The sequence below is a fragment of the Trichosurus vulpecula genome, chromosome 6, assembly GCF_011100635.1.
Source record: "Trichosurus vulpecula isolate mTriVul1 chromosome 6, mTriVul1.pri, whole genome shotgun sequence".
NCBI classification, from domain to species: Eukaryota; Metazoa; Chordata; class Mammalia; order Diprotodontia; family Phalangeridae; genus Trichosurus; species Trichosurus vulpecula.
The window spans coordinates 140,910,855-140,934,413 of record NC_050578.1 but is presented as its reverse complement, the minus strand read 5'-3'; the positions used below and the strand labels follow the sequence as shown (position 1 = coordinate 140,934,413).

Genomic DNA, 23,559 nt, shown 5'->3' with positions numbered 1-23,559 from the left:
CCATTTGCAGGCTCACCTCTAGAGTCACCATCTGCTTAGCCATGGCTCTCTCCACTGCTTCATACATCTGGGTGTTCTGGATTCCCAATCCACAAAAGATGACAAAAGCTTCCAGAAACTGCTCATCATTTCTGTTGAAGGGTTTGAATTTGCTGGAATTCTCTTCCATCTTATTAACAAGCTGGCAAACCCCTACAAAAGTTAGAGAAATTGGGTGAATGTCACTGTTACTATTAAGTTGGTTAATAAGAGGCAGCAGTGAATAGTGGAGGGCATGTTAGATTGGGCTTCAGGAGATGGAGGGTCAAACCCTGTCTTGGGAACTTCTCAGCTGCGTGACCATGGTCAAGTCATGTATCATTTCTGAGCTTCATGCAGCTCCTGAAGATGATGAGTTACAGATGGGCTGCAATCTGAGCAGGTGGAGGGATGTTTTTGTAAGTTCAGTTTTATTTGATTTTCAGTTCTGAATTATCTCCCTCCCACCTTCCTTTCACACCCCACTGAGGAGAGAAAAACAAAACCAATTACATATAAAAGTCAAGTAAAACAAAATACTGCAAGAGAGACAGAGAGAGAGAGAGAGACAAAGAGAGATGGAGACAGATAGAGAAGAGAGAGACATAAAAGAGGGGAAGGAGGGAGGAAGGGAGAGGGAGGGAGGGAGGAAGGGAGGGAGGGAGGGAGGGAGAGAGAGAGAGAGAGAGAGAGAGAGAGAGAGAGAGAGAGAGAGAGAGAGAGAGAGAGAGAGGGAGGGAGGGAGGAAGGAAGGAAAGAAGGAAGAGAGGAAAGGGAAGGGAAAGGGGAGGCAGGGAGAGAAAAGATGCCTCAATCTGCAGTCTGAGTTTTTCACCTCTTCATCTAGCAGTGGATAGCATGTTTCATCACGAGACCTTTGAAACTATGGTTGGTCATTGTGTTGAACAGAATTCCTAAGTCTTTCAAAGCTGTCTGTCTTTACAATGTTGCTGTTACTGTACACATTGTTCTCCTGGCTCTATTCATTTCTCTCTGCATCAGCTCATACAAATCTTCCCAGGTTTCTTTGAAGCCTTCTCCTTCATCATTTCTTACAGTACAATAGAATTCTATTACATTCATATACCATTCCCCAATCCAGCCACCCCATAATTGATGGGCACCCTTCTGTTTCCAATTCTTTGCCACCACAAAAGGAATTGCTATAAATATTTTTGTACACATGGGTCTGGTTTGCTTTTTCTTTGATAAATGGAGGTAGTTTTCACCCGGGGAGTTCAAATACAGTCCAAGTCAGGCCCTTGAAGCTCTAAAACAGGCTGTTAACTTTTATAGCTATCAGGAAGTCTCACATTTTTGCCTTATAAAGACCTGAAGTCTCTTAACAAGCAACTAAAGAGCCCAGTGATATACTGTATAAAAAATAAACAGAATCACAGAATAGAACTTAGAACATAACTGCTTTCACCTCACCCTAAATTACTGCTGTGTGATTCTTAGGAAAATCCTAGAGTACACTTTCCCCTTGATGTAGAAATAAATTCTAGACCACTAGTCCCCAAAGATAATTTGTCCTTTCAAAGCTAATTAAATTTTTGTCTATTTTCCAAGAGAACAATTCTGAAGCATGTCAGAAGAGGGGGACATGAAGTTTGCTTTTCCCAAGTTAAAGCTTATGTTAAACAGAAAATCATGGGGCAGCTAGGTGGTGCAGTGAGTAGAGCACAGGCCCTGGAGTCAGGAGGACCTGAGTTCAAATCCGGTGTCAGACACTTGACACATACATGTACTAGCTGTGTGACCTTGGGCAAGTCACTTAACCTCAACTGCCCTGCCAAAAAGCAAAAAACAGAACAATAAACAGAAAGTCACACACACAACAGACCAGTATGGCATTATTCATGTAGCCAACCTCACCGTTCAAAGCTAGACCTGAGGGTTCCACAGAAACATGCCAAGTGCACACAATTTCTGTTGTTACCAATGTGTAACATTGAAGATAGGGTAGCTAAGTGGTGCAGTGGATAGAATTCTGGGCCTGGGGTCAAGAAGACTCATCTTCTCAAGTTCAAATCTGGCCTTAAACACTTACTAGCTGTTGTGACCCTGGGTGAGTCACTTAGCCCTATTTGCCTCAGTTTCCTCATGTGTAAAATGGGCTGAAGAAAGAAACAGCAAACCACTCCAATATCTTTGCCAAGAAAATCCCGGAAAGGGTCATGAAGAGTAGGAAATGACTGGACAACAACAACAAACACTGAAGACAGTTTAAGTGACATCTTTAGTCTAGAAAGAAGGCCACAGGGAAAACACAGTCTACTACAAAAAGAGAAGAATGCTTATCCATTACTAGTTAAAATTTCCCAGGGATTAGGGGCTGTACAATAACCCAGGATCATGGAGAGGCTCTTTGGAGAGAATGGTCTAAATTTCCTTATCTATGAAAAAAGAATACAAGACTCTAAGCGACTCAAATGCGGGGCCATCAAAGTCCTCCCATCCTCTGTCGGCATCTTTAAGGTAACTATTATCCACTCCTATCTGAAAGAGAGGGAGGGAGGGAGGGAGGAAGCGGAAGAGGGAGAGGGAGAGAGGGAGAGAGAGAGAAAGAGACAGTTGATTTAGATGCTCTGCACAAAGCCACATACTCTAAGCTGGTTATCCTAAGGCTTAGAGCTGTAAGAGAGCCAAGAGCACATGCAGCAAGACCTTATCTTCCAGGTGATGAAAAAAAGGTCAAGAAAAGTTAATTCATACAGATATGAATTAGCAGAGCTTGAATTTTAACCCAGGACTTATAGATCCAAATTCAATGATAGTTTTAGTACAGTGCACTGAATTCCCCAAGAAATGTGCTAGATTTTATTTTGCTGCTAAATTTGGCCCAATGAGATATTGAGAGAGTAGTTTCAGAGAAGCAGACAGCGAGGCCAATCAATGCCCTGAAATCAGTTCTTTTTACTTGTTTCTTTTCCCCATTTTTTAGGTAATGGAAAATCCTCCAAATAAGAATATTCCTTCTATAACTATTTCAAAAGGCTGCAGAGTTATATATTAGCAACAAAATACAGGAAGAAATAATAGAAAAGATATCTCACTCAAAAGAACAACAAAATGTATTAAAATCAGGGAATTATTTGGTCCAAGCACACTCAAGGTTCTTATAGATATAATTACAAAATGCACCTGCAAGGAACAAAGAACATTGTAAATAACTGGCAGGATATTCCATGCTCATGGCTAGGGCATATCAATAAAATAAAGATGACAATATTATAAGACTTAATTTGCAAATTTAGTGCTATTCAAGTGAAGGTAGCAAGGGGATATTTAACAATTCTAGACAAAATCATAACACAAAATTCACTCGGGGGAATATAAGAGAGAGAATATTAAAGCAAAATAATGTAATAAATGCAAGAATGAAAGGGGGATAGTATATCTAGAATTTGAACTACATAATAAAGTAGTAATTACCAAAACTGTTTGTTATTGGTTACACAGGGGGAGTCAATTATTGGCGAAGACTACACAAGGAAAAATCAGAAATAAATGAACTCAACAACCCAGTGCTCAACGAAGCTAAAAATGTACATTACTTATGAAAGAACTCCCTTCCTGACAAAAGTCACCAGGCAAACTGGTAGAAGTGAGATTTAGACAAACATCTTACACTATATACCACAATACATCCAAAATGGATATGTGACCTGAATATGACCAATCATAAATATTGGAAGAGAAGCAGATGACAAAACCTTCACAACTGGGCTTAGGAAGTGAATTTTTAACCAAACATGAGGTAGACTCAATCACTAAAGATATAATAATTTTGATGACATGAAATTGAAAAGTTTTTGCATGAATAAAAGGATAAGAAAGGAACTGGTCAAGTGGGAAAACATCTTTGTATCAAATATCTCTGATAAAGGTCTGATATTAGAATTATAGAGACAACTGACAAAAATATGTAAGACCAACAGCCACTTCCCAATACATAAACGGTTAAAGAAGATGAATTAACATTTTGCAGAACAATTGCAAATTATTAAAGCCATATGAAAGAATGCTCCACATCAGTAATTATAAGAGAAATGCAAATCAATACAAGCATGAGGCTTCAGCTCACTCCTGCAAACTGGCAAAGATGATGACATTGAAACAGTTGTTGGAGAGACTGGACAAAGGCAGGCACAGAAATGCATTGTTGACTGAACTATGAATTGGTCCAACCATTCTGGAAAATATTACTACCCTCTGACCCAGAGATTCAATTGCTAGACTCACACCCCAGCACAGACAAGGTTAAAAAGAAAGGTCTCTTCTTCACCAAAATAATAAATAATCACAGCAGCATTTTTGCAGTAACAATGAACCGGAAGCCAAGTAGACACCCAGTGACAGAATGGCTAAACAAGTTGATGAATGAAATGGAATGTTACTATGCTATAAGAAATGATAACTATGGTGATTATAGAGAAGTACTGGAAGAGCTAGCGTCAAGGGAAGTAAACAGAACCGGGAAAAAGAAGCATGTGTAATGACTACAAGAGTGTAAAAGGACAGAACAATAACAAGGCAACTGACACTGAATGCTGCAAAATCACAAAAAAGCTTGGAGATCCCTTGCCTTCCCCTTTCTCAATCCCTTGGTTTCTTTGCAGAGATAGGAGTGTGGAACATTGGGTATCATGTCATACTTTTTTGATATATTAGTTTTGCTGAACTTCTGGGTCCCCTTCCTCACTTTTTTTTATTCTTTATTTTAAGGGGTGGCTCTCTGGGAGAGAGTGGTGGGAGATGGATACAGTAGGAAATATGGGTGATTCAAAAAAAAGAGAGATATGAATAAAACTATTGAGTCACTGTGGTTCGGCTTAATCAAATCACTCTCTAATCACAGGGGTAAGAATGATGCACTGGATAGAACACCAAAATTAGAGGTAAAGGACTTGAGTTCCAACCCTTCTTACTTACTACCCCGTTGGGCAGCTAGGTGGCACTGTAGTGCACAGAGAGCCATGCTGGGAGTTAGGAAGACTCATCTTCCTGAGTTCAAATCTGGCCAAAGGCACTTACTAGATGTGTGACCCTGGGCAAATCACTTACTCCTATTTGCCTCAGTTTCCTCATCTGTAAAATGAGCTGAAGAAGGAAATGGCAAACCACTCTAGTATCTTTGCGAAGAAAACCCCAAATGGGGTCACAGACAGACACAACTGAAAAGAATGACTAACTTGAATCCCTGTCACTTTGAAAATGTCACTTAATCTCTATGGACCTCAGATTGAAATGAGTAGGGTGGATAAGAGAATTTCTCAGCATCTTTCCAGTTCTAAAATTCAACAATTCAATGTCATCACATGGAATGAAATGTGATTCAGGAAATAGCCAGGAGCAGAATACGGCTATCCATCCTTCTTCCCCAGGGGCCGTGTGATGACTCAAATGCCTCACATTACACCCTAGAAGAGTGCGAGGCCCCCTATTAAAGCCACTTTAATAAAGTTTGTTCATGTGTGTACTGAGTTCAGCAGGTTGAGCTGTATCATTTAAGAGGACTTAACAAATCGGAGAATCATCAGTTTGCTGGGTTGAACATTCAGAGAGGTCCAGAGCTTCAGAATCACCCCCAGATGCAACATGTCTGCTCTTTCTTCTGAGAAGTCTTTTTCAGCTCACTGTAAGACTGCTCGGAGCCTCCTTTGATGAATGGGATAACTCAAGGTCAGAAGGGCAGAGAGATTTTCCAGGGCCAAGGGGATTCAGTTCTGCGGAATCTTCCATTTTCAAATAAGAATAATAACAATAAATTGTTGTTAAAATATTTAGTTGCCTTAGGTCACCTCCAGCTCCAGAATTTTGTGACATCATTTGGCTTTTTTTCACCTTTAATTGGAATGAGGTCAGTTCCTTCTCCTGTTGCATAATTTTATGGAAGGAATCAATCCATTGGGTATTCATGCACTTTAGCCCTTTATAGGAAATAGAAAGGATGTGAATCTGACCAGAGCTGAGGGGAAATTATAGGGCAGCTTTTAAAGAGCTGGGCCTTTGGTCTCCTAAGAAGAGACATGGGACTCACTACGAAATGCTGGAAGTAATAGGATCTCATTTTCCTTTAGGTCCACTGGTCAAGGATGAAACCAGAAGCAATGGGTCTTTAAGAGAGGAAGTTGTCAGCTCAGGGTAAAGAGAAAGCTTCCTAACAATTAGGACAAACTTCCTAATGTTGGAAAGCTGTATAGAGTCAGCTGGGGTGGGGATCAGGATGGTGAATGGTCCTAAGTTCTAACCACAAGAGACTCAGTTGAAAGAAAGGGCTGTTTAACTAGGGGCAGAGGAGAATTCTTTTCAAGTATTTGAAGAGTATTATTATGTGGAAGAGGGATTATCCTCATTCTGACTGGCTTCTGAGGATAGAACCAGAACCAATGGGTGGAAGTTACAATCGAAAAACCTTCCAAACTAACAGTCACCCTCGAGTGCAATGGATTTCCTGAAGAGATGGTGGATTCTCCAGCCTTGGAGGTTGGCAAGCTGTGGATGAATAATAGCTCTTATTGGGCACATTACAGTGGTGACTGTAACATGGGCTGTTTGGCAGATGCAACTTCTTAGGTCCCTTCCACTTCTACGATTCTAATGCTCAACCCCTAGTGTGATATCCTATGGAGTTGACATTTAATAAGCAATGGCTAAAGTTGTCATGGTCCATGGCATCACGAAGACTGGGCCATGACAGAACCAAGTTATCAGAAGTAGGCAATTAACATTCCTGCGAGATAAGAATGTGTAAAATGGAATGCAGACATTCCTGAAGTAGAGTGGGAAAACAGGAGGACAAGAACCCAGTTCTAACACAGACCCAAGGAATGGCAGTTGGGTTATAAACTCGTCGTGCTCTGTTTGGGAATAGGTAGTGAAGGATCATGTAAAAGAGTCAGAGGACTTTGGTTTAATTAACATATGGCTCTGCTATCTGCTGTGTGTCCTTAGACAAGTCACCTCCCCTCTCTGGGCCTCAGTTGCACTGGGCAATAGGACCTCTTGATTCATCTATCCCAGCTCTAGATGTCCTGTTGATACTGACCTGCTCTTCCCCTTAACTAAATTCCAGGTACACCACTCAACTGCAAACTGGATTTATTCCTTACCAGTGAATTACAGGCAGAGATGATTAAAGGGTCTGCTTTCGCAGGTATTAACTGGGGAAGACCGAATTTTTGGACCAGGCATCTCAGGAAGGATATGGAACGAGGACTGATATAGGGTCAGCATGAAAGTGAACTCATTATAACTGCTTTCTTTCATCTTCAAATGTTGTAACTCCAACATAGGGAAAAGCAGCATTTAGGAAGTGGAGAAAAGGGAAAGAGGCAGGGAAAGAAGATGCGACAAACAGAAGGAGTGCATGTGAAACAAGACAGAGATTTCATGGTCCGGGGTGAGAAGGCTGCATCACTCAGCATCTTGGCACCTAGCGTGGTGCACATAGTAGGCACCTAATAAATGCTTATGGATTGACTGCTACAATGAGGAGGCCAACTACAATTACACTCAGATGGAGCACTAATGAACCAACACCTGAGAGTATGAACAAGCTAACCTGATGGGCACCTTCACTATCACTCCATAGAGGGCTAGACCTAGAGTCAGGAAGATCTGTGTTCAAATCTAGCCTCAGACACTTGTTAACCGTGGGACCCACTTAACCTCTGCTTGCCTCAATTTCCTCAACTGTAAAATAGGGATAATAATAATGACTACCTCCCTGGGTTACTATGAGGATAAAATGTAATAATATTTATAAAGCATTTTGCAAATAGTAAAGCTCCACATAAATGCCAGATTGATGCTGTTGTTACATCTGTCAGCAGTAAAAAGAAGCAGGGAAGAGAGAGAAGCATGAAAACCCCTGGCACCCAGTCTTTCTGCCAGAAGTTCCATGGAGACCCCATGTTAGAGTTCTATGCTAATGTCTGCCAAGAGGCACCAACAGGTAATGGGCAGAGTGCAGGGTGTGGAACCAGGAAGACGTTTGTTTGACTCCTACCTCTGCCATGTACTGTGTGGAAATGGAAACGGGACTTCAACTGAAGGAGGTCTCATTTATTCACCAATGTGCAGTGGTTTCTCTCTTGGGGACTCTATTCTTTCATGCAAGAGGCTTCCCTAAGTGAATTAGCCTGGTGTTCATATGGAATGAATGCCTTTAAAAATAACCCCAAACTTTCTTTTGGAAGACTGCCAAGCAGCAAATTAGAAGTAATAGTCTATGTTCAGGACAGCTAGATGGCTCAGTAGAGAGAGTGCTGGGCCTGGACTCAGGAAGACTCATCTTCTTGAGTTCAAATCTGGTCTCAGACACTTACTAGCTGTTGTGACCTTGGGCAAGTCACATTAGCATCTTTGACTCAGTTTCCTCATCTGTAAAATGAGCTGGAGAAGGAAATGGCAAATCCCTCCAGTATCTTTGCCAATAAAACCACCATATGGGGTTATGATGAGTCAGATATGACTGAAACTACTGGACGACAAAGTCTATATTCGAGGGACATTTTTATATTGCATTTTTCTTAAATAGTTAAAAATCTCTAGTGATTTAATCATGAAAGCAGATGAGGGCTGGTGGGCTGGTATAGTTGTAGTAGAGGGCTGGCTTTGTAACTGGGAAGACCTGGGTTCAGGTCCTTCCTCTGACAAATACTGGGTGTGTGATCCTGGGTAAGTCACTTGACCTGCAGGTGCTCCACCTTGCTCTAAAAGTAGAATTGGCAGAGATAGTGCTGACCTGCACAGGTGAGGAGAGAGTCCTCACCAGGGAAATCCTAGGTCTTGTCTCCTGGCCTCTCTCCCCACATGATGACTGTGCCGTGAGGCTAATATACCCTTTAACTCCCTATTTTCACTGACTTTGAGGACCTTTTTTTTTTAAAAAAAAGGTGTACAGAGAAGATGCCCAGCAGTGTTCATAGATGGTATTTCTTCATGCCCTCTGGCATGCTCTTTCTTTGGGGTAGGAAAGCTCCCCAAACCAATGGAAAAAGCCTGTGAAAGCCAGTATGACATCCTTCCGATGCTGAAAGCACAGGAGTGAGACTCCAGAAGACTCAACATATAGAATCAGTGGTTTAGAACAGGAAGGGTCATATAATCCTACTCACTTTATAGAGAGGGAAACTGAGGCACAGTGAGGCTTAAGGGTTTTCTAGTGGTACATAACTCACACTGGACTGAGTTTCTTTGCTTGGTAAATGGGGCTTGGTGATGCTGATCATCAAAACGAGCTCTAGGCAGAACTTCTCCCTTTGGTCCCAGAGGGCAAGAACTCAGAGAAATTGGTAGAAGTTAGAGGTGGCGCTAACAAAATTACTGTGGAAGAGAGAGAGAAAGAGTGTCCCTGGGACAATCATGACATCTCCTCTCTCTGTGTCTCCTTCTCTCTCTCTCTGATGCTCAGTCTGCATCTGAAGGTGTTTTATCACACCAGAGCTAATCCAGCTATACCTTAGTAAGTATCTTTTCAATGTTTTATACATTTTAAAATCTATTTTCTTTTTACATAACTTTCATTTCTACATTTATTCCTATCCAGCGAGCCATCACATATAACACGAAATAAGCAAAAAAAAAATCCTTAATTCTGAAAGGGAGACAGATCCCAGGTGCAGAGTCTGAGTTCTGGGGACAGGAGAGGAAGGCCAGAGTGCAGGCAGCACTGTCTGCAAACCTCTCAGAAGACTCCAAGCTTGGCCCCTAAGAAGAGACAAGAAAATCCGTCTCCCTCCCTTCTTGGTGGAGGCTGGCAGACTGTGGATCCATCAACAGACTCAGTGACTAGGCCAGTTATTTTTGCTGAATTCTATCTTTTTCCATTTTCTTATTTTGGTTTATATGTGATGGCTCACTGGGTAGGGGTAAATGCAGAGATGAAGGTTTTATACGAAAAGAACCAGGTTACGACATGACTTTCCAGCTGTTTCCACCTGTACCTCCACCTCCACCTCTCTCTCTTTCTCTCTCTCTCTCCCCTCCCTCCCTCCCGCCCCCTCTCTCTTCCTTTCTTCCCCCACTCCACCTCTAAGTCTGCTTTCTTTCCCAATTAGAATGTAAGCTCCTTGAGGGCAAACATCATCTTATTCGTATTTTTTTAACATAGTAAGCACTTAAATGCTTATTCATTCGTGAGAGTAGGGATTTGAACCCAAATTTTTGGACTCTATACCCCATGCTCTATCCACTGTGTGCACTGCTTATAATATCATAGACATTAAGCACAGGTGTTCAACTCTATCTCGCAGTGGGTTGCACTGAGATGCAGGAATGCAGCTTTTCCTGGCACCAGCAGCTCACTGTCTCAAGGAGCCGTGTAAGGTCTGGGAGATGGGCCTGCTCCTCCCTCCTACAAGCCAACCCTGAGTTGACGTGGCTGAAAAAGTCCCTGCTGGGAACCAGCATGATGAGGAACAGATGTCTCTGAGCTTGTTCTCAGCCAAGACACCCAGATGGTGTCACGGGCCTCAGGAGGGTCTACCGGAGCCTTGAGAAGCCAGGGTCACCTACACAGCATGATGGAGGGGGGAGTCAGTGGAGTCTTACATGGACCAGAACAACCAAGCTTTATGCTGTAAAGGAAGGACCAAAGGTGAGAACAAAAGGTATTACCTATCACTTTGTTCTTCTTTCCATTTTTTATAGGTGTGCAAAGCAAACTTCTAATGGGCTGGTGAAAGTTGTCTGTGTTTTCATTCTATTGAAAAAACACATACGCATACACACACAAATACACAGACAAGATAGCAACAGACCAGAGAAATCAAGTCAACAATTAGTATCTGTAAAAGTGATTATGTCCCCCAACATTTTCCTCCCTTGTCACCTTGGGCTCCCATCAGGACATAGAGAATGTACAAATGACTAAAGAGCCCAATGATGAATATGTACTGAGAAATCATATCACACTGAGCTTTTATAGCACAATAAACATCTGCTGGTCTATTTCATTGTTGCATTTTAAACCAGTTCTGAGTAATTGATTGTTAATAGCACCTACCCATGTGCACTATTTACTACTAGCTTAGCCCCATGAGTGGTGCTTGCAGACATTATTCACTGGGACAAAAACTTCCAGAGAGAGAAGGAAGCCCAGGGAGGCCTGCATTCCATTATTTGGCCACACTACAGGGGTGGTTCAAGTTTTCTTTAACATTCACCTGGTTAACAGACGATATAGCCGACCTAGACCACTGTGGTTGCCCTGACTTGCTAAAACAGCAGTCAGCCCATTTTTGTTCTCAATGGAACAAATACTGGTGGCTCCTAGGTGGTGGATAATGGGAGTCCCCATTCTGTACTGGTGTGTATTCTTGCTATGGGGAGTAATGCAATGAACTCAGTCTTTAAAGGTTGTCAAGATATGCACAGATACACCAAAAGCAGAATGGTTGGCATAGGGCTAAGGTGAGAAAATATCAAACAAATGATTTTGTGAATCATAGTTTATGGCCTGGGGTGGAAATCTGGAGAGGCGTAGCTAGCAGATAGAGCACTGGGCCTAGAGCCAGGAAGACTTGAGTTCAAATCCAGCTTCAGACAATAACTAGCTGGGTGACCTTGGGCAGGTCCCTTTACCTCTAGCTCTGTTTCTTCAAGTGTGAAACAGGGATTATTATAAGTACCTGCCTCACAGGGCTGTGTAAAGGTCAATTGTAAAATGCTTAGCACAGTACCTGGCACGTGATAGGAGATTAATAAATGCTTATTTCCTTCCTCCTTCTGAATGTTTATCTCATGTTTCCACTTATTTCTATTTCCTTGATATTTCTGCCCTACTGGTACTGGCCACTCTTTGAAAAAGTGCAAATCCTAAGGTTGGAGGATACCATAAAATCAGCTGACATGTTCTAGGCAGGGAAGCTTTACCCTCCTTGCTTGTGGCAGGGAATCCACTGACCACACGCCTCACCCTAGAATCTTTCTATGGCAGCCAGTTCAATACAACAACAAGCACAGAAATATGGGCTGTGTAGGAAACATTCTCATCTTACTTCAAGACGAAATTCCATTTACTTACTGTCCAGGGAAATCTCTTGTCCTTATAGACATCGGGGATATTAAGAGGTTCCATGGTGTCTCTGACATAGCGAGCATACATGTAATTGATTTTATTCATGTCTCCATCCCTACTGAGAGACAAAATTGTTCTTTACCGTGATGAAATGTTGGAAAGATGTAATTAAACCACTGCCACTCAAAGGTTAACAACTATATGAAAGAATGCCCCAAGACAGTAATAATAACAGAAATACACATTAAGACACTCCTGAGCTTTCCCCTCTCACCTAGCAAATGGCCCAAGATGCCAAACAATGGAAACAATCAATGCTGGAGGGACTGTGGAAAAATGGGCACACTGAGACACTGTGGGGGAAGTTGTAAGTTGGTCCAACCATTCTAGAGGACCAAATGATTAAAGTGTGCAGATCCTGTGACTCAATGAACCTTCTTCAAGGAATATACCACAAGGAGATCTGGCATCTAAAGAAAAGCCACATTCTTTGACATCTCTGCTGTACTGAACACTGTTGACCACCCTCCTGGATACTCTCTCTTCTCTGGGTTTTCCTGAAGCTAATCTCTCCTGGTTCACCTACTCTTTGTCAGATACCTCCTTATTGCTGGTTCATCATCCCTCATATCCCCTCACTGTGAGCATTTCCCAGCTTCTTTTAGGTCTTCTTCTCCCTCTACACTCTATCTTGGTAACTTGATCAGCTCATATGGGATTAGCTATCATCCGTATGCAAGTGACTCAGATTTAAATGCCCAGCTGCAGTTTCCCCTTGAACTTTAGTCCCGGATCACCACTTACCTATTTGACATTCAAACTGGATGTCCCCATGGTATTTAAGCTCAATACATCTAAAATGGAACTCATTATCTTTCCCTACAAACTCTCCCATCTTCTGAACTCCCTTATTTCTGTCAAAAGCACCACTGTCCTCCCCAAATCCCCAAGTTCCTAACTTCATTATTACCCCAAATAGAACACTCTTCCTCACCCCATAGATCCTACCAGTTGCCAAATCCAGCTGTTTCTATCTTACAACAAATACTCCTCCAATATCCAACCCTTTCTCTCTATGCAAATAACTATCATTGCAGTTTGGGCCCTCATTGCTTTTTGCCTAGATCATTGTAGTGGCCTCCTAATGGGTCTCCCTGCTTCCAGTCTATCACCACTCCAGTTCAACTTCCACACAGTTATTTTCCTTTAGTGATGGTCGTTGCCCTCCATCCTACACTCTATGACCCAGCCAGATTGGCCTTCTCTCCATTCCTCATACATCATACTCACCTCCATTTCCATGTCTTTGCCCATGTGCCTAGAATGCCCTTCCTCTTGACCTCTGCCTTGTAGAGTCCTTCTCTTTCTTGAAGAGGCAGCTCCTGTATGAATCCTTTCCTGACCCTTACCCTCCCAAACTACTTTGTATATATTTGTATTGATTTGCTTTAAGCTTCTGCTGTCCATCTATCTATCTATCTATCTATCTATCTATCTATCTATCTATCTATCTATCTATCTATCTATCCATCTATCCATCCATCTATGTATGTATGTATGAATGTATCTATCTATCTACCTACCTACCAGTCTGTCTGTCTGTCTATCTATCTATCTATCTATCTATCTATCTATCTATCTTTTTCTGCCATTAGAATGTAAGTTCCTTGGGAGAGGGGATAGTTTCATTCTTTGTATTTGCATCCTTTGCATCCCCGGGGTCTCTTGGCACATAGTAGGTACTTAATCAGTACTTGTTGATTGATTGGTACATGCCAATCTAACTCAAGCAGCACTTTTGTGGCAGCAAAAAACTGGAAACACTATAGATACCCATGGATTGGGGAATGCCTAAAGAAACTGTGTTATATGAATGTAATGGATTACAATTGGGCTGTAAGAAATAATGAAGAGGAAGCATGGGAAGCTTTATATGAACCGATAAAAGTACAGTAAGTAAATCCAGGAAAACGACACACATAATGACAGCAATGCAAATGGAGACATTAAAAAAACAACAACTAAACAACACAACCAAATGCTCTGAAATTATGATGAATAAACTTGGCCCCAAAGAAGAGGTATCAGAAGCAGTCCCCCACTCCCCAGCCATTTTGCAGTGGGTATGGAAAACTGTCTCTAATGTCAGATGTGTTCAATTGGGTGGTCTTGTTAAAGTGTATTTTCTCTTCTGTTTTTTTTTGTTCCTTGTTACGGAGAATGGCACCCTAGGATGGGGCAGAGGAAGGTGTATATTGGGAAATATATTGGGAAGGCAATATAACTAATAAAAATATATTTTAAGAAATTAAACCATTGTCTTGTCCCTGGAAAAGTCATATATCAGTGACTTGGTGTACCGTGTACACACTCAGAATAACTGCACTCTTAAAGATGTCTTATAAATTTGGCAAAATACTGCATTTCATGTGTTCTGGTAAAGTAAAAAAAATCTTAAAATATCATGAATAATTTCACAACCACAGTCATGTGCTAGTTCAGGATCACAGACTTAGAGCAGGAAGGAACCTTAAAAGTCATATAATCTAGCTCCTGCATTTTACAGGTGAGGAACCTGAGGCCTAGAGAAGTTAACCAGTTGCCCAAAGGCACTCAGAAAGTAAGTGGCAAAGCCAGGATCTGAAGCCAGGTCCTCTGGGTTCAGAATGCTAGAGGGCATTCTTGCCAAGGCGCCAAATTGCTTCCCATTCCTTTTCATGCACAATTTTTATGGGCGGTATTTTTTCTGTGTGCTGATAGATGTGCTGGAAGAAGCACTAGCTTTGGAGCCAGAGGACTTAGGCTCATAGGATCACAAGTCTAGGTTATGAGCCAGTAGGGCCCTTGGATCAGCAATATGTGAACCAAAAATTACTGGAAGAACTTTCAGGGGCCATGATTCTAAGCCCCTTCTTTTATAGTTGAAGAAAATAGGGCCTGGAAGCTGAGGGGTATGGGAACTCATTCCTGCCTCCAAGTCTGGTGCCTAATGTACTATTCCACTTAACTTTCCATTTCTGAGACAGCTGTGCGATTTTGGGCTACTTACCTCCCATGGGCCTCAGTTTCCTCAACTGTAAAAAATAGGGTTGGACTAGATGACCCCTGAGGCCTCTTTTAGTTCAAGACTCAACAATTCATGACTGTTCTTTAATCAGATATGAGGATGACCCAGGGCCATCCCTCAGATTACGTACTCAAATTACTTTACTTGGTTCTCCGAATCTAAAAAATGAAATCAATTTCCCTACTTGAAGAGTGGGGAAAAGTCATAGAGGAAAACTAGAAGCACTTTAACCAGCACTAAAGCTCTTCCCTTCTCCAGTAACGTCTACTTGCCCCTCTTCATTCTTTAGCTCTTTTTCTCTCCCCAACTTCTGATTTTTGTCTCTACTTTTGGGGCACCTAGGTGGCTCAGTGGATGAAGCATCAGGCCTGGAGTTAAGGAGACCTGAGTTCAAAATCTGGCCCCAAACACCTACTAGCTGTGTGACTTTGGGCACGTCACTTAACCGTGTTTGCCTCAGTTTCCTCATCTGTAAAACAAACTGAAGGAAATGGCAAAGAACTTTAGTATCTGCCAAGAAAACCCCAAGCAGGGTCACAAAAAGTCAGACACAACTGAACGACAACTGGGATATATTGCTTTGAAATTTTTAAAAATTAATTTAACTTTCATCTTAAGCTTAGATTAAAAAATCTCTAACATCTCAGTGTTTTTCATTGCTTTACTCATAATCTGCTGTCAGCAAACTCTTTATCCCATAATCTGATGCCAGCCAACTCTTAAGCATTAGGGCTTTAGCCTAAAGGGGAACAGAATGGGACACAGGCCTTCTGGATGACAAGATCCAGTGTTCCCTGGTGATGGCCAGAGTTGAAGTGAGGAGAGTGATTGGCCCAGATCCGGATCTGCTCGTGGAAAGTTACTCAAACATGACTGGGAAAGGGAAAGGACAGCTGTGATGGTTAAACCTTGGGAAATTCTGACTTGCAAGGCATGAGAACAAGTAGTAGGGAAATTTTAAAAGTAAATAAATCTATTTCCACCTACACATCATTGGCCAACAACTTGCAATATCAATCTGCTTCTGCCTCTGCTTCCAAACTGTGGTCAGGGCTCATTTATGTCTCCCTTGCTCTGTTCTCCCTGGATCTTTCCATGAACACATTCAGGCCCAAGTGTGCGTGAGTTCCTCAAGAATCTATTATATGTTGGTATGAGGAGACAGTGAGTGAGAATGATGAACCACACAAGGAAGATATCTTACTAAACAGACATCATGAGGGAATGTGGTGTCATGGTAAGAATACCGGATTAGAAGTCAAGAAACCTGGGCTGTAGTCATCATTCAGACAATGTGCAGCCAAGTGAGTTTGGGCTGCAAACTCATCCACAGTCTGAGCCACAGTTTATTCAGCTGTAAAATGGGGGTAACCATGGGGGCAATCTAAGATCTACTTGGACTCTTTCCTGTGGTTGTTGTGAAGATGAAGTAGTATAATTTATGGAATTAGCAGGAATAGACCCCAGAGATCAACTGGTACAACCCTTGAGCTGAAGTCTCTCCCACAGGGCCACTGGCAAGAAGTGGCCTAGCATTCTCTTGAAAACCAACATCAATAGTGAGCTCACTACCTGAACAAAGACAGCCCATTACATTTAAGGGGAATCTCTAATTTATTTCTTCTGTTAAATTTCTGGGTCCACCTTCCCTCATGAGCATTCCTTCTAACAAAAAACACTAACAGTCAATTGAAATAACAACCATGTCTGACAATGAATACAAAATTTCATGCCTATAGTCACCCATATCTCTAACAAAAACAGGGAAGTGAATGCCCTCATTGCTTCTCTGGGGCCAATATTGGTCATTATAATAATACATTTTTGGACTGTATTTTATAGTCGACAGGATCACAGATTTAGAGATGGAAAGACTATAGGGTCCAGAGCAAGTCAGATAACACTGAGCAAAACCTCTTAATTTTACAGGTGAAGAAACTGAGGCACAGAGCAGTTAAATGACATGTTCAAAGCCACACAGTTGCTAAGAGCATGATGTGAATAATTAGAAAATTTATTAGGTAGCTGCAGTGAGAGACCAGTTGAAATTAGCTAACATAAATGTGTAGTGGATCCAGCTAGCAGAGTTGAGTGACATCCTCTAGCTCTGTTTAGCGGCTCAGGAGTAGGAGTAGGAGGAGTAGGTGGGCCATAGAAATAATCCAGGCTTGGGGTTTGGCAAGGCATGATTGTCCTTAGGACGCTGGAGAGAGAGTTTGAGGGTAAAGGCTGGAATGGGATGCTGAGAGAAGGGAGGACAGCATAGTCAGGAGTGATAGCTTGGGAAAGTACTGATGTAAGGAGAGACTGCAGGCCACGGTGGAGAAGAATAGGTTCCTAACATACAGGAAAAGACAGAAAGGGAGGTTCTGATCAGATAAAGACATTTCCAAGTTCTTGATCTTCGAAGTGAGACATTTCTGAGTGGTGAGAAGATCAAGGGTGTGAGTGTCTCTGTCTGGAGCTGAGGTGAGGTGAAGAGGTAGACAATAGGAGCAGAATAAATTGAAGAAGATTAGAATCTTTTAGGAAACATAAAATGTTGAAGTCTATGAGCGTGAGGGCAAGAATTGGGGTGGATCCAGAGGTAGGAACAGAATTCACTGAGACAGGAGGGCAAATGTGACTGCCAGGATCAAGGTAGGGTGATCTTCATAGAGGAAGTTTCAAAAGAGAGGCAGCTGGATGGCATAGTGTATAGAGTGCTAGTCTTAGCGTCCAAAGACCTGAGTTCAAATTCTGCCTTAGAATCTACTAGCTGCATGATCTGGTCAAGTCAATCAACCTCCTTCAGTCTAGTTTCCTATAAAATCTGTAAAATGGGAACATTAGAACCTACCCCACAGGGCTGTTTTGAGGATCAAATATTAAGCACTTTTCAAACCTTGAATATGGATGTGTATATATTATGTATAGACTTTATCACTATTAAGTATTATTGCTGAGTGATAACAATAATAGTAATAATATTATAACAACAATAGATAACATTTATATTGAGTCTACCACGTACCAGACAACTGTGCTAAGCACTTCACAAGTACCTTCTTTGAGCCTGACAGCCCTGTGAAGAAAGGTGCTATTATTGTCTTCATTTTACAGACGAGGAAAGTGAGGAAAACAGGGTTAAGTGACTTGCCCAGGGTCACACAGCTAGTCGTGTCTGAGGCCAAATGTGAATTCAAGTCTTGCTGTCTCTAGGCCCATTGCTCTAACTACTGAACCACCTAGCTCCAATGGTGGCAGAGCAGAATCTGAAAGTATCCACGGGATGCAAGAAGAATTCAGACTCCCCCACCAAGACCAGGAAGTTGAGAAGTATGAGGGAAATTAGCCTTGGAAAAATGACCCGAGACACGGTGTCCTGTGAGGATGTAGCAAGAACCAGAATGGAGGGAGCAAGAGAGAATGAGGCCTGAAATGCAAAGTTGGTTAATTCTAGCCAGAGTGTCAGAGGGCCCAGCAGAACAAAGATCATTCAGTGGAGAGGTGGGGTTGAGGTGGGCGGGAATGAGAGAATGGATAGTGGACTGGGAAGGGGGAGGTGTCACTTTAGTGAGGAGAGCTGGAAGGGATGGGAGTACTGGAAGCATTAAAGAAGGAGTCCAGGCAGAGGATTAGTGAATGGAAGGAGAACCAGGGATGAATAGGGAGAATTAGAAATTTTAAGGCCTCCCCTGGGCCCAAGACCTTGGGCTCTCAGCCCAGCCCTCAAAGTTTTCCAAACTCATAACAGGTAGTATTCCTGTGTCCCAGGGATATCCAAAGGTTTGGCCTCACAGCGCAATACGAGCAAAGCCTGGTGGGATTATGTCCTGGGACCCTGATTGCGAAGGTCTGAGGGAAGGGGGAGGAATGGAAGGAAATGAGTATAGGCAGCTTTTTCTAGAAGTCTGGCTGACAAATGGGGGAGAACTATGGGATGATAAAAGTTTGAGGGGATGGCAGGGTCTAGTTGAGGATTTTTATGGATGGACAAAACTCGGCATATTTGAAGGCAGTGGGTAAGGAACCAGTAGAGATTAGATTAGAGAGGAGATATTTAAAGGGCAAATCTACTGGAAAAGCTGAGAGGGAATGGGATGAAGGGCCCAGGCAGAGGGGACTGACCTTGGCAAGAAGGGCAACCTCAGAGATGAGGTCCTCAGAAACCTCAGAGTGAGTGGATGATGATAACAAGGTGATATGAGATGGAGAAAGGGAGAAGGGAGCATAAACTATGACCCCACATCCTGAGCTGATAGGGTAGGGGAGGTGGAGGTATAGGAGCTTTGACCAGAGAAGAGGTGAGGAAATGCTTCTGGGGGAAGCAGAGTAGAGGATCAATTGGGGAAGCAAAAAAAGGATCGTCTTAGTCACAGTAGTTTGAACCTTATTTTTGTTTTAATTTTATACAAATGAGCTCTGAATTCCACTACTAGGGCTAAAAAGCAGACACCTTTTCATTGTCCCAGTGAAGCATGGTCATGTTCTTCATTTATCTAGTCAGTTTCTTTTGCGCTTTTATATACCCTCTTGTGACAGAACAAACCAATGAAATGAAAAGATGCTTAGGGCTTGCCCACGGCAAAGAAGCAATGACTCCATTTTATTTTGCCAAGGCCACAGCCAACCCAGGGAGTTTTGGCAACGGTCAATGGCATTACAGGGGAAAAGCATTTGTGACCCATCAAAATATGGGAGAAGTAGGAGTTGCTGAGATCACCACGGTCATTATGATGACTTCTTATGAGATTTGACTTTGGGTTCTTTTGATAGTGGACCCCATGTACATCTCTCATTTCCAATTTTTTTTTAAAATTTTTTTCTTACTTCCAATTCTTTGCAGAGGCCATTCCTCATAACAGGAATGTAGCCCCTCTTTACCTGCCCCTTTTGAAATACCTAGCTCCCTTTAAAATACTACCTAGGTGCTTCTCCCACTTAAAATTACTTCATAATTACTTATCTCTCTAGATGTTACCCCTTAACACCACCCCCCCAGTTGAGGATAAGTATTTTAAGGGAAGAAAGTTTTTGGTTTTTAGATGTTTTCTTTCTATCTCCAGTACTTTGCACACAGTAGGCACTTAATAAATGTCTGTGGCTCTGAATTGAAGTTTTTCCAAGATGAATCTTTGCCAGCAGAGGGCACTGTTACACAGAGCCTCATGGCCTTTCTAAGACCAGGGACCAAGCCTTACATGTCAGTGCCAATACAAGGTACTAACACACAAAACATGACTGCAAGTGCAGCATTCTATTTGAGCATTCTGTTTCCAAACAGCCACATGGATGACTTGCTTTTCTGGTCCAGTGTTAATGTTAGCTTAACCACCACCATTTGCTAAGAACCATGTTCAAAGACTAAGCTAGGTACTGGGAGAATTCAAAATTTAGATCACACATGGTGCTTGGACACCCAGCAAGGGCAGGGAACCTGCAGCCTTGAGGCCACATGTGGCCCTCTAGGTCCTCAAGTGCAGCCCTTTGACTGAATCCAAACTTCACAGAACAAAGGATTTTACAAAATTTTACAAAAGATTCACAAAAAACTGTAAGCAGTAGGAGGCACCAACCTCTAAACTAGAGAGAAAATATATTCATGCCCACCTCTCATCCCTAGGACCTGCTATTCTTTAATATTAGCTAGACAGATTGGTTCAGGCTCCTCCAAGGGATTCTCTTTGTGAGATTTATTCACAATAACCAGTGTAGAAACTGTCATGAGCACCCATGCAGGTACTGACACCCAAGAACTCGCAATACCCATCTTTCTTGTCAACTACCACACGTGAGAACCAAAGAATGGATTGTCTATCCATCTCAGCCTCAGCGAGGATGGGTTTCCCTTGGTGGTCTTCTGGACCTCTCCAATGATTAGCCCAGACTTCAAAAGACGTGCTACTCCTGACACCTGAGGGATCTTACCTACGAATTTATAAATATAGGGAACTGCTCGTGTTGAAATCTCCCTCCTCCAACTTTCTCTAATTTATAATCAGAGAGTGCCTGGGACACTGAGAGGTCAGGTGACCTGCCTCAGATCACACAGCCAGGTTATGTCAAAGGAGGGACTTGAACTCAGCTCTTTCAGGCTTCAAGTCCAATGCTCTATCCATGGTGCTGAACAAGATGGTCATAAAATGTCAGTGATGAAAAGGGAGCTCAGAAGAACATCAAAAGAATAGTGAGGCACCTGGGGGTAGTTCTGAAGCTGTGTGTTTGGACAGCAGACCACAGATCCAATTACAAAGCAGTTGGTGGGGGGTCCAGGAGATTAGGAAGAACCCCGAAGTGGGAGTCAGCAGTGTGAAGCTTGGCTCTCACTTATAAGCTGTGTGACCCTGAGCACATCCTTTGCCTCTCTGGGCCACTGCTGCTCCATTTGTGCAATGAGAATAAGTATACGTACTGCTGTGAGATTCAGAGATGACATGGAAAATACCTTGGAAAATTGCAGGTTTCTCCATAAATGTCTGCTATTATTATTTCCCAAAATACTGGCTAATCCAAATACGCTTAATTCAGAGATGCTCTATTCCCCAAGTGGATACTTTACTGTCTGGATTAATAAGAAAACAATAATAACACAGGTTTACAGAGCACTTTATATGGTGATCTCACACAGCCATCCCATTTTTGTGTATAAGGAAAATGCGCTGAGGTAAGTTAAACGATTAGACCAGGGACACACAGCTAGAAAGCCTCTAAGGCAGGATGTGAACCCAAGTCTTCATGACCCTCAAGTTTCGAACTCTAGCCTCTAATGCATACTGCTTATCCAATGAGGCGTTTAATATGTATTGACTTTGGCTTGGATGTTTTCAGAGAGGGAAAAGAAATTCATTTTATGAAGGTCCCTACAAAACACCATGCAAAACACTCAGTAGGTGCTTCCTAAGAGATCACAGATTAACTCCAAATCTTGAGCATATGAGCTTTGGAAGCAGGACCTGAGGCATAAAGTAGCCTGTGACATTTTGGGCTTTGTTTCTCATCTCATCCTGTCCTCGTGAAGCCCTAAGCTAAGAGAGCCTTCATGATTTTTAATTTGCACACTCCCATGAACCCGTTACCAACAGCATCAGGCCAAGAGCATTATGCCTCAGACTGCAGTGTGTTTTTCTTTCTCAGTTTCCTATAAACCAGCCAATTAATCAACAGCATGTAAGTGCCTACTATGCACCAAGTAGGAGCAGCTAGGTGGCACCATAATGTATAGAGCACTGGGCCTGCAATCAGGAAGACTCACCTCCCTGAATTCAAATCTGGCCTCAGACACTTACTTAGCTGTGTAACCTTGGGCCAGTAACTTAACCTTGTTTGCTTCAGTTTCCTCATCTGTAAAATGAGCTGGAGAAGGAAATGGCAAACCACTGCAGTATCTTTGCCAAGAAAACCCCAAACGGAGTCACAAAGAGTTGGACACAACTGAAATGACTGAACAACAAAACATATGAAACTAACTCCCTTAGGAATAATAATATTAGCATTTACATGGCACTTTAAGATTTTAAAAGTGCTTTACACACATTGGCTCTTCTTCCAAACAATTCTGAGAGATAGGTGCTATTATCATCACTAAAACTAGGGAGGAAATATCTTCAACTACACCTCTCATCTTCAGGACCTGCTAGTCTTTAATATTAATTAGACTGGACTTGTTCAGGCTTCATCATTTTATGCATGAAAAATATGAGGCTGATGTGGACAAGATGACTGTATTTTGTAACTTGTTCAAAGGACTTGGATGTGAGCTCATCTTCTGTAGTCTCACTAAAAGCTTCTTTGAGAAAATTCTAATAGTAGGTGGGATGATGGGGATATGTAGCTTCCTGTTCCCCCATACTTTTAATTTCTCCTAAGTCTGTATTTTGAAAACCTTTCATTCCACCTATAGGGAGACCACTAGTAGTTGGTATGATGGCATATATTATACACCTTGTTCTTACATTTTTAGGGATCATTGTTAAATCTGGGCAATTAGGGCTTTAGCTGTTTGTGACAATGCCCTGGGCTCCATAATGGTTTATTTCTTGAAATCTCAAGGATGTTCTGGGGTTTTAATTCATGGTACAGGAACTGGTCCCCTATTAGTTTATGAAGGATAGTGAGCTCCCAGCCAATGAGTATTACCACCTGATTGCATCTTTCTAGGTCTCTGGTGGATGCTAAGTATTTGCACTTGGCAGCAATATATAGGATGGCTTCTACTGCTGCAATGTATAACCTACCACCTCAGCCAATAAGCTGAAGTTTTTAAAGATAATCTTTCTGTAACTTTTTGGGGCAATAACCAGATTTTGAATGATCATCACAAACCCCTCTTTTTACAAATAGATTTTAATGACTCAACCTTTGTCACAACCTTGTTGCCATATTGTTGACCAAGTCCTTGTGGGTATCATTGATGTAGGAAGCTTTTGATTACAGCCTTGGATCTCAACCATTTAACAGGCCC

General features: G+C 42.1%; 1 protein-coding gene across 4 annotated transcripts in view; it reads right to left on the bottom strand.

Moving 5' to 3' along the window:
• PDE5A (phosphodiesterase 5A) overlaps nucleotides 1–23,559 on the bottom strand; it is a 190,340-nt gene that overhangs the window by 78,694 nt on the left and 88,087 nt on the right. For 2 of the 4 annotated variants that reach the window (XM_036763181.1, XM_036763182.1), the window contains exons 8-10: nucleotides 12,056–12,167; nucleotides 10,648–10,732; nucleotides 17–192 (exon numbers count right to left, since the gene is read on the bottom strand). In XM_036763181.1, coding sequence (XP_036619076.1) covers nucleotides 17–192; nucleotides 10,648–10,732; nucleotides 12,056–12,167 — 373 coding nt within the window. The remainder of the gene's footprint in view (nucleotides 1–16; nucleotides 193–10,647; nucleotides 10,733–12,055; nucleotides 12,168–23,559) is intronic. The other 2 variants (XM_036763184.1, XM_036763183.1) reach the window with 1 other exon arrangement.